A 12,373-nucleotide genomic window follows, 5' to 3' on the forward strand; every position below is an offset into this window, starting at 1 on the left:
TTTTTCTCTTGTTTGGTGGAAACTTGTACATCAAGTTCTAATAATGTAGCAAGCTACTTTTGTCGTGTAGCTTGTAGTGTACCCCTGTAGCTTGGCTACATTTAATCAAAAATAATTTGTAGCTTAGCTTACTACATTTTCCAAGTAGCTTGCCCATCACTGCTCCTAGTTCTCCCCACCCCACAGAGCGAGGTAACTCCACCTCCCTGGCAGCGTTTGTTTGCAATGCTGCTCGTTAAGGTCATTTCAGAAACAACTGAGCGACAATATGGAGTAGAAATTGTAATATTCTGGGTGTAAGAAATTTATTATTTACCACATTTCTCCTCAGCGTTCGTCTCTTCCCTGGGTAATACCTGCAGGGGGGAAAAACGCGGCATGTAAAGATGCATCTTTGTCATTGCCGTGAGAGGGAGGAAGTCGGAATAACCTTTACATAACAATACCTCTCGGTGGCTTTTGAGACCAGCAGCTCCACGTACGGAAGCTTCTTGAACCTCTCTGTTCCCACGGCAACGTAGCAGCGGCCGGTCTCCAGCTCCGCGCCTGAGGTCACCGTCACCCCTTCCACGGAACACAACCTGAAGAAGTAGAAGATTGGGCTGATCAAATTTCACCTCCGTTGTGTTCATTTTTTTTTCTGTATTCTGGAACATTGTGGGTCACTGACCTACGCACGGCGCCGGTCCGTAAGCTAACCTTCTCAGTGACCAGACTCAGAATCTGCTCCAGGTCCTTCTGCATGCTGCGAGGAATGATGAATCGGAACGGCGGACACAGAGGGTCTCCGTTGCGGAAAACGCTGAAAGATTACATCGTCTTTTTTACGAATACTATCCGTGAATGTTAGATGAAGTCGCAGTTACTCACTGTATTATACACGGCACTGGTACAAACTTCCTCCATTTGGCGGACACGTTGGGCCTCTGGATGACTTTTCCCTGCAGGGGACATTCCACAAATATGTTTCCACCAACCAGTACAGTTGTTTTGTGTATTTAGCGGGGGGGTCCTGATCCGATATTGATATTGGTCCGCTATCAGCAAAAAAAAAACAAGTATCGGATTATCTCGGCTTGCATCTAAAATCTTCGATACACGTTTACTTATGCAAAGCTGGAGGGCAAGTTAACATCTAAATAAGAATTCTTCAGCAGGGGTGAATGACCCCCTAGGGGTCCGCAGAGGTACTGCAGGCGGGTCGTTACCAATAGGACTAGTTTAATTTAAAGGCCTACTGAAATGAAATTTTCGTATTTAAACGGGGATAGCAGATCCATTCTATGTGTCATACTTGATCATTTCGCGATATTGCCATATTTTTGCTGAAGGGATTTAGCTGAGATAGGCTCCAGCGACCCCGAAGGGAATTAGCGGTAGAAAATGGATGGATGGATGGATGGATGGATTTAGTGGAGAACATTGACGATAAAGTTCGCAACTTTTGGTCGCTGATAAAAAAGCCTTGCCTGTACCGGAAGTAGCGTGACGTCGCAGGTTGAAGGGCTCCTCACATTTCCCCATTGTTTACACCAGCAGTGAGAGCGATTCGGACCGAGAAAGCGACGATTACCCCATTAATTTGAGTGAGGATGAAAGATTTGTGGAGGAGGAACGTGAGAGTGAAGGACTAGAGTGCAGTGCAGGACGTATCTTTTTTCGCTCTGACCGTAACTTGGGTACAAGGACTCATTGGATTCCACACTTTCTCCTTTTTCTATTGTGGATCACGGATTTGTATTTTAAACCACCTCGGATACTATATCCTCTTGAAAATGAGAGTCGAGAACGCGAAATGGACATTCACAGTGACTTTTATCTCCACGACAATACATCGGCGAAGCACTTTAGCTACGGAGCTAACGTGATATCATCGTGCTTAAATGCAGATAGAAACAAAAGAAATAAACCCCTGACTGGAAGGATAGACAGAAGATCAACAATACTACCAAACTCTGGACCTGTAACTACACGGTTAATGCTGTACCGCCAGACGAAGCCTAGCAATGCTGTTGCTAACGACGCCATTGAAGCTAACTTAGCTACGGGACCTCGACAGAGCTATGCTAAACACATTAGCTATCCACCTACACCAGCCCTCATCTGCTCATCAACACCTGTGCTCACCTGCGTTCCAGCGATTGACTGCTAGACGAAGGACTTCACCCGATCATCGATGCGGTCGGCGGCTAGCGACGGATAGCGCGTTTGCTATCCAACTCGAAGTCCTCCTGGTTGTGTTGCTGCAGCCAGCCGCTAATACACCGATCACACCTACAGCTTTCTTTTTTGCAGTCTCCATTGTTCATTAAACAAATTGCAAAAGATTCACCAACACAGATGTCCAGAATACTGTGGAATTTTGCGATGAAAACAGAGCGTTTGTATTGGGATACAATGTGTCCCAATACTTCCGCTTCAACCATTGACGTCACGAGCAAACGTCATCATACATAGACGTTTTCAACCGGAAGTTTCCCGGGAAATTTAAAATTGCACTTTATAAGTTAACCCGGCCGTATTGGCACGTGTTGCAATGTTAAGATTTCATCATTGTTATATAAACTATCAGACTGCGTGGTCGGTAGTAGTGGGTTTCAGTAGGCCTTTAAGTTATTCAGGATATACATTCGAAAAACTCACAATCTCACCAAGGCAATTTTGACTTGTTCCATCGGCAGAGTTTTTCGCTCATTACAAAATCTGCTAATGGAACAAGTCAAAATTGCCTCGGTGAAATTTCTTGATATAAGTACTTAGCAATTAAAATGTATTATTATCTAGGCTTACCAGTATTGTGTATTATAACAAACTTGTGATGCTCACAAATAGTATTTTTTCCCTCAGAAGATCTATTGCCTAAAAACAAGTCCTTATGTCTCACTAAAAAATGACTATTCAGGAGATTGTGACTTGTATTAAGTTTGTTTAGATATTTTGACTAGAAATGTTCAAATATATACTTGGTGAGATTGAGTTTTTCCAGTGTGTAAGTAGGGCAGGGGGGTCCACACTCTTCCCACCAGACTGAGGAGTCAAAGGAGACAAAGATAAGACCTTCTGGAGGAAAGTTCTGTGGCCAGGTCGGAACCATACGAGCCATAGAAAACCACAGAAAACTCACCGGTACAATAACCACGGAGATAAAGTGTTTGTCTTACACCTAGTAATTCGCTGTGGACAGACAAAGCCAAGCAATGCAGGTTTAGCGAGCGATGCGCACTCCCGCGAAGGAAATTCATTTTTGTCAGGCAATCACATTTTGGCACAACATTGACGGCGAAATGGTTTCCCTGCCACTTTCACACAAATCAACCGACTACTATGACGGTACCTCGGCTTATATGGCGCCGGATGGGTGCTACAAATTGTGAGTTCAAATATTGTATTTCTTAATTTTGTCATGTTTCATTTGTTCTATACAATTATTTTAATTTTGACAGTACGACGTAAGATATGTTTTAATTGCTAAAGCGGGTTTATTGAATGTTAAATGCGCTGAAAAATAGATCCTTTTGTAAACTTTTGAGGGGTTCAATGCCCTAGTTGCGTGCAAGTGTGTTTCTGTATAGTATCTCCAGCCGTGTCCATGTGGTGACATCAATTACGGTATTTTGGCAGTTGACGTCGGACTAAGTAGGACATCACTGAAGGCCTAGGTGAGAAACGCACGGCCCGTCACTGTTTTTCACATAAATCTTGTACAGGATCCTCAGCCTGCTAAAAATGTTAAAGAAACGTGATGGTCATATTGTCACTGTCCAATTAAAATCATGCATCTCCACATTGAAAAAATATTTTTTACCCGAAAATGTGGAGATCCATGCTTTTCATTGGACACCAACAATACGCCAATTGTCTTAAAGGCCTACTGAAACCCACTACTACCGACCACGCAGTCTGATAGTTTATACATCATATCAATGATGAAATCTTAACATTGCAACACATGCCAATACGGCCGGGTTAACTTATAAAGTGTAATTTTAAATTTCCCGCGAAACTTCCGGTTGAAAACGTCTATGTATGATGACGTTTGCGCGTGACGTCAATCGTTGAAACGGAAGTATTCGGACACATTGTATCCAATACAAAAAGCTCTGTTTTCATCGCAAAATTCCACAGTATTCTGGACATCTGTGTTGGTGAATCTTTTGCAATTTGTTTAATGAACAATGAAGACTGCAAAGAAGAAAGCTGTAGGTGGGATTGGTGTATTAGCGGCTGGCTGCAGCAACACAACCAGGAGGACTTTGACTTGGATAGCAGACGCGCTATCCGACGCTAGCCGCAGACCGCATTGATGATCGGGTGAAGTCCTTCGTCGCTCCGTTGATCGCTGGAACGCAGGTGAGCACGGGTGTTGATGAGCAGATGAGGGCTGGCTGGCGTAGGTGGATAGCTAATGTTTGTAGCATAGCTCTGTGAGGTCCCGTTGCTAAGTTAGCTTCAATGGCGTCGTTAGCAACAGCATTGTTAAGCTTCGCCAGGCTGGAAAACATTAACCGTGTAGTTACAGGTCCAGAGTTTAATAGTATTGTTGATGTTCTGTCTATCCTTCCAGTCAGGGGTTTATTTCTTTAGTTTCTATCTGCAGCCCGATGCTATCACGTTAGCTCCGTAGCTAAAGTGCTTTGCCGATGTATTGTCGTGGAGATAAAAGTCACTGTGAATGTCCATTTCGCGTTCTCGACTCTCATTTTCAAGAGGATATAGTATCCGAGGTGGTTTAAAATACAAATCCGTGATCCACAATAGAAAAAGGAGAGAGTGTGGAATCCAATGAGCCAGCTTGTACCTAAGTTACGGTCAGAGCGAAAAAGGATGCGTCCTGCACTGCACTCTAGTCCTTCACTCTCACGTTCCTCATCCACGAATCTTTCGTCCTGGCTCAAATTAATGGGGTAATTGTCGCTTTCTCGGTCCGAATCGCTCTCGCTGCTAGTGTAAACAATGGGGAAATGTGAGGAGCCTTTCAACCTGTGACGTCACGCTACTTCCGGTACAGGCAAGGCTTTTTTTATCAGCGACCAAAAGTTGCGAACTTTATCGTGTTCTCTACTAAATCCTTTCAGCAAAACTATGGCAATATCGCGAAATGATCAAGTATGACACATAGAATGGATCTGCTATCCCCGTTTAAATAAAAAAAATCATTTCAGTAGGCCTTTAAGTCCTGAATTCTACCTAGCAACAGATCATGCCAGTTTTATGTTTGCCCGATCGTTAAATTCCTAAAAAGTCACAAAAGCGAATAAAATACAACCCCGTTTATTTAGTGATTTTAAACATTGAATGGCGTCCAATTGACCCCAGAGGCTCCAGGTGACATTTACAGTGTCTCAGATGGAAACAAAGACGTGTGCGGCGTTAAATATGGCTGCTTTGGCCTGCCCAGACATGCCTCGAGGAACTGTGGAGGAAGCTTAACTCCTGCAACCTTTAACTCCATAACTGCTGCAACGCTCCACAGCAACCACAGCCCTGGCATGCGAGTGCACTGGAATCAAACGCAGACGTGGACTGGACATCAGCGCACGTCCAAGTCACACATAATTACTGTCCGCTCTCTAAACGTTGGCCCGGGAAGAAGAACTGTCGGCTTCCAAACTGCAAACAAAGCGACACCTCAGCAGATGCTCGGAATACAAAGTGAGCACTTGTGGTTGAGCAAGCGTGTCTGACAGCCATTCAGTGTTATCAAGTCAGGAGTATTTGTCCTTTTCTGTTTGTGAACAGGCTTATCCCAACAAGATCCAGATAAAGATGCACACCGAGGAATGGTTTTTTTCCGTACTTTAGTTTTTCTGTGAATAATAATAATAATAATAATAATAATAATAATAATGAATTGCATTTGTAACGGACTTTACATTTGTTAAAATCTCAAAGTGCTACAAAGTATAAAAGTAAAAATAGAAAGTAAGAATATATAATAAAAAATTAAAATAGTAATGAAATCATGACACACAAACAGAAACATAGATAAAAATAGAAATAAAAAGCATGACAGCACTGGATAAAAAACAGATAAGCAAGCAGTGCATTTAAAAAAAGAAGGCAGAGAAATGAGGTAAAAGCTGTGCTAAAAGGTGGGTTAATAATGCATACATTGTAATGACAGAATGAAAACCTATGCAAGAACTAATCATCTAGAGAAGGTGTAGTATTTGGTACTATTAGTATTGGGTCATGTATATATGGAATAATACACCCACACTAAAAATAAAAATAAAACAAATTCCACAGTACAAAAGTAAAGTTGTGATTACAAGAATAAAGTCATAATTTTCTTGGGAAAAATAAAGGATTATGTAAGCTTGGGCAAATAAATTCTAAATGGGACAATAAAATGTTAATCATGTATACAATTAAATTGTGATATTACTGTAAAAAATAGGATATCTGTGTAACAGCAATCACGCAATAAATTACAATTATAATATACAAGAGTATTACAGCCGTACTGATTATTTAAAATATTTCGGAATATAAAATATTACGAATCTGAGACACAACAATAAATAATTTTAAAAGAAAAGTAATACAAGGATGATGTTGTAATTTTAGCTAAACAAATTCTCAATATTTTGTACCATAATAGTATTACGTTATTCTTGTAAATTGAGATATAACAAATAAATAAATAAATAAAACATTGGCTTTTAAAAGTATGACTTTTTCTTGTAAAAGAAAATACTTTATTCATGTGATATTATGAATTATTTTGAAAAATATGTTTGTTTTTTCTGGCAACAATACAAATATTTTTCTTTTTTAGGAAAAATATTTTGTTTTTGTAAAATAAGATCTAAAAAAAATAATAGAAATAAAAGAAATATCCTACAGTATGTCTTTTTTCTTCTTTAAAAAAAACCCTCCAACTTCATTCATATTATGAATTATTGTGAAAAATATATGTTTTTTCTGGTAACAAAGAAAACTTTTTACATGAAGAATATTAATTCTTGTCAAGTAAGATCTAATAAAAAAAAAACTTTTAAAACCTTAACAGAATTACTTCTATCTTTTAAAAACAAAACTATTTTATATGAAATCTTTTGAAAAATATGTTTTGTCTGGGAACAATAAAAACGTTTTTCTTTGACAAGAAAATGTATAATTTATTTTTGGAAAATGAGATCGGCAACACTAAATTGGGCCTAGTGTGTGAATGTGAGTGTGAATGTTGTCTGTCTATCTGTGTTGGCCCTGCGATGAGGGGACGACTTGTCCAGGGTGTACCCCGCCTTCCGCCCGATTGTAGCTGAGATAGGCTCCAGCGCCCCCGCGACCCCAAAGGGAATAAGCGGTAGAAAATGGATGGATGGATGGAGATCTAACAAACATATAATAATAATAATACATAATTAAAGCTACAAGCAGCGTTGAAATGGCCTCCGCCCCCCCTTGCACCGCAGGTTTCTCGCAAGACGGCTGGTACGCAAGACACTTGTGGTCATGTCCTTCCCGATGCCCTGACACACCACCAAAAATTTCAGGAAGATTGGAGGATGTGGAAGATAGTTTTCCCTTTTATAATTTTTCACCACAAGGGGGTGTTAATGGCGAGGAAGCAGTCATGCGGTTATGTCCCACCCAACACTTTTAGGAAGGTCGCAACATGTAGCAGGAACTTATGACTGTTATACCTTTTCACCACAGGGGGGGCGATAATAGCGGCATTGCAATAATGCAAGTGCATCCCACCCAATACTCAAACACAACATCGAAAATGTCAAGAATATCAAAGAATGTGTAAAAAACTGTTAAATATTTCCCACACAAGAGAGCAATAATGAAACTGCAGTGGTCATGCAGTTGCGTCCCACCCAAAACCCCAACCCACCATCAAATAATTTATAAAGATCTGATAATGTGAAAGGAAGTTATGACTGTTATCATTTTCCACCACAAGGGGGCGATACTGGTGCCCTTGCAATGATGCAGTTGCATCCCACCCAAAACTCTGAACCACCATCAAACATTTCAGAAAGAATGTAGCATGTGTAAGGAAGTTATTACTGTTATAGTTTTCCACCACAAGGGGGTGATAATGCCACTGCAGTAGTCATGCAGTTGCATCCCAACCAACACCCCAGCCCACCATCAATAATGTCAGAAAGATCAAAGCATGTGTAAGGAAATTATGACTATTATACATTTTTTAAGTTAAAGTTAAGTTAAAGTACCAATGATTGTCACACACACACTAGGTGTGGTGAAATTTGTCCTCTGCATTTGAACCATCCCCTTGTTCACCCCCTGGGAGGTGAGGTGAGGGGAGCAGTGAGCAGCAGCGGTAGCCGCGCCCGGGAATAATTTTGGTGATTTAACCCCCAATTCCAACCCTTGATGCTGAGCGCCAAGCAGGGAGGTAATGGTTCCCATTTTTATAGTCTTTGGTATGACTCGGCCGGGGTTTGAACTCACAACCTACCGATCTCAGGGCGGACACTCTAACCACTAGGCAGGGGGCAATGGTAGTGTCGAGGCATAATCGGACCCCGACCTTAGACTTAACCTCAAACAAACTTTATTGATCCACAAGGGAAATTGTTCCACACAGTAGCTCAGTTTCAATGGATGGAAATGGTAAGGATGGAAAGGATAATGCAGTGATAAAGTAGACTAAACATGTACCATAGTAGCAATATAAAATATAACATATATGTAATGTTTACATATAATATATACAGTATATAATATATACAGATATATTATATATTTATAAAATATATACAATATATAAAAATTAGCATATACAATATTACAGTATATGTAACAGGTGCAGCAAAAAATAATAATAAACATTATAAAACAAAGCCTCATGAGTCTTAAAGCCTCATGTCAGTTTGGAAGAAGTGGATAGGTATGAACGGGCACTTCAGGGTGTCATCATCACCATTGATACCAAATAGGATCGAGATCTGAATTTGTGGAGCCGAGTTAATAATAACACTTTGTGTTGTGTGGCGTACAATCAGATCAAAGTTTGGCGTCATGCCACACCCACATCCTGTCATTTGCAAACAAATGTTGCCATATATCACCCATTGGTCTCTGATCAGGTAAAGTGCAGATTTGACAGTTAGATTGGGGATGGCGTTTGGCGGTTTTTGCCGCTCGGCTCCACCCACTACGAGTAGATGTGAAAAGGTACAGACCCATCAGGCACTTCAAGGTGTCATCAGCATCATCATTTTTACCAAATATGATCAAGATCTGAATTTGTGGAGCCGATTTATTAACGTTTCGTGGCAAATCATCGGAGCAATGTTGGGCGCCATGCCACACCCACATCTTACGGCGTAGGACAAACTTGTTCGCAATTTATCATCGCCTATATGTGTAGTATCTGTAATTTACCTGCAACCCGTTTGGTCAAAGTCCCTAGGAGTTAGTTAAAGTACGACCCCTTTTTTTTCGCAGAAAAAGGGCCAAAAACCATCAGACCAAAGATTGGCGCCATACCGCGCCTACATCTTATGGCGTAGGAAAAACTTGTTTGCAATTTATCATCGCCTATATGTGTTTATATGTCATTTTAACTGCGACTCATTTGATCGAAGTCCCGAGGAGGAGTTCGTAAAAGTATGCCGAAAAATTGAAGACGGAAAACAAGATGTCCGACTTCCTGTTCGTTTTTCGGTATGATAGACGTCTCCTGGGATTTTTGTGTCAATACATAAAACTGGTAGGAGGGGCTGATTTCTTCTCATTTGAAAAGTGGCGCTAGAAAGCCAACTTTGAAATTGACCCCAAAAATAAAAAAAACATTCACCATTCACCGGGGCCCATAAATAATTCATTCGCGGGCTTTGACACCCATGATCTAAACCAAGGGTGTCAAACTCATTTTAGATCGGGGGCCACATGGAGAAAAATCTACTCCCAAGTGGGCCGGACTGGTAAAATCACGGCACAATAACTTAAGAACAAAGACAAATTCAGATTGTTTTCTTTGTTTAAAAATAGAACAAGCACATTCTGAAATTGTACAAATCAAAATGTTTTTTTTTCAACTTACATGTTGCGGTTAATAGTATTCTATCTTTATTTGTCGTTATTTATATTCTCTGAATAAATTATGTGATAATGTTAATCACTCAACTCATTGGTGTTAATTTTCAATCTATCAAGATTTTAAAAATTATATCAAAATTAGAGATGTCCGATAAAATTGGACTGCCGATATTATCGGCCGATAAATGCTTTAAAATGTAATATCGGAAATTATCGGTATTGGTTTCAAAAAGTAAAATGTTTGACTTTTTAAAAAGCTGCTGTACGGAGTGGTACACGGACGTAGGGAGAAGTACAGAGTGCCAATAAACCTTAAAGGCACTGCCTTTGCGTGCCGGCCCAGTCATGGCTTTTCACACACACACAAGTGAATGCAAGGCATACTTGGTCAACAGCCATACAGGTCACACTGAGGGTGGCGTATAAACAACTTTAACACTGTTACAAATATGCGCCACACTGTGAACCCACACCAAACAAGAATGACAAACACATTTCGGGAGAACATCCGCACCGTAACACAACATAAACACAACAGAACAAATACCCAGAACCCCTTGCAGCACTAACTCTTCCGGGACGCTACCCCCTACCGCCCCCACCTCAACCTCGCCCACCTCAACCTCCTCATGCTCTCTCAGGGAGAGCATGTCCCAAATTCCAAGCTGCTGTTTTGAGGCATGTTAAAAAAAATAATGCACTTTGTGACTTCAATAATAAATATGGCAGTGCCATGTTGGCATTTTTTTCCATAACTTGAGTTGATTTATTTTGCAAAACATTGTTACATTGTTTAATGCATCCAGGGGGGCATCACAACAAAATTAGGCGTAATAATGTGTTAATTCCCCGACTGTATATATCGGTACCGGTTGATATCGGAATCTGTAATTAAGAGTTGGACAATATCGGAATATCGGATATGGGCAAAAAAGCCATTATCGGACATCTCTAATCAAAATCAAATTACAGGATGTTATTTATGTAGTTTGATAATTTTCCTCGACTGGTGCATTAACATCGTGTGGTTTATTTTGTACATATGTAGCATCATCTACAAAGATACAAATAATTGCTAGTGCGACATCCATTTAGACTCATTTAGAACAGCTGTTTCTGTCATTCAAAAATTTCAGCTTAATTTTTATACTTAGCAAACTCATCCCGCGGGCCGGATAAAACCTGTTCGCGGGCCTGATCCGGCCCTCGGGCCGTACGTTTGACACCCCTGATCTAAACTTTACCGCTGTCGGTATTTTTTTCTATATTTTTGTCGTAATATTTTCAGAAAGTGTTTGTTCTATTTTTTGGCCCAAGTAAAACAAAGAAAACAATCTGAAGTTGTCTTTATTTTTTAGTTGTAATGCCATGATTTTAATACTGTGGCCCGCGTGCGCACAGATTTTCCTCCATGTGGCCCCTGAGCTAAAATGAGTTTGACACCCCTTGTGTTAGACAATAATCATTATTATGGTCAACTCCTATCTGAGTGTGTCGGAGGTGAGCGTGATCACGCACTGACGCATTCCTCAGGTTAGACTTGCATTAATAAGTAATCGTTCAAATCAAAGACAAGAATCCTACCTGAGCGTCGTCACGCACCGCCGGCTGCTTTTTCACCCCCGTGTTTACGTAGCTGCGGGTTAGAGCCCAACAATAAAGAAAACGCCTTCAATATTGACGTGTCAGTTGAATAATGTAACGCATTGCTACTCACTCCAGTTTCTTGAACTTCTCAAAGCCCGCAGCGACGTACTGGGCCCCCGTCTGAAGGTCTTGGAAGTCTGCGATCTTGTGACCCTGCCTGGGCGTGTACAGGGTCCGCACGGCCAGCGGGGCCCCGATGTTGTGGGTCACCTCGTTGAGGAAGGCCTCCATGGTGGACACCTGTCGCTGGTTGATCACGAACCTGCGGCCGATGAAGAAGGGGTCTCCATTCCTGTACACCACCACGCTCTTCACCGGGGGCAGCACCGTCGTGGCGGCCGTGCCGGCGGCCATCTCTGAGGTAGCCGCTACACACACACAGACACACTAATTATGAGCATTATCACACACACACACGCACTCACACACTCACCGGCTTGATCAAGCAGCACAAATTAATGGAGTTCCCCCACAGTGTAATGATGGTGATGCACGCGCACTCGCCACGTTCTTCTCCGCACCGACCAACACACACACACACACACACTGACAACCGTGTGTATTTCCTGGTTGCCATGACAGCGCAGTCAGCAGCTTTGTGGGCCAAACCATTGGCAGAAACCACAACAAAAGGAACACATAGTGAGCGGAGGGGGAGGTTGCTGGGATTGGAAGGTCCCGTGTGTTGTATGCTGGATCA

General features: G+C 41.4%; 1 protein-coding gene across 3 annotated transcripts in view; it reads right to left on the reverse strand.

Moving 5' to 3' along the window:
* The window catches only part of dcdc2b (doublecortin domain containing 2B), a 27,241-nt gene extending 15,055 nt beyond the window's left edge, over nt 1-12,186 (reverse strand). For all 3 annotated transcript variants that reach the window (XM_062041507.1, XM_062041508.1, XM_062041506.1), the window contains exons 1-7: nt 12,107-12,186; nt 11,744-12,041; nt 11,611-11,662; nt 871-941; nt 671-802; nt 447-581; nt 317-356 (exon numbers count right to left, since the gene is read on the reverse strand). In XM_062041507.1, the coding sequence (XP_061897491.1) occupies nt 317-356; nt 447-581; nt 671-802; nt 871-941; nt 11,611-11,662; nt 11,744-12,027 (714 nt within the window). In that variant the 5' untranslated portion in view covers nt 12,028-12,041; nt 12,107-12,186. The remainder of the gene's footprint in view (nt 1-316; nt 357-446; nt 582-670; nt 803-870; nt 942-11,610; nt 11,663-11,743; nt 12,042-12,106) is intronic.
* Between the last annotated feature and the right edge of the window lie 187 nt (nt 12,187-12,373).

The sequence above is a fragment of the Entelurus aequoreus genome, linkage group LG03 (assembly GCF_033978785.1).
Source record: "Entelurus aequoreus isolate RoL-2023_Sb linkage group LG03, RoL_Eaeq_v1.1, whole genome shotgun sequence".
Classification (NCBI taxonomy): Eukaryota; Metazoa; Chordata; class Actinopteri; order Syngnathiformes; family Syngnathidae; genus Entelurus; species Entelurus aequoreus.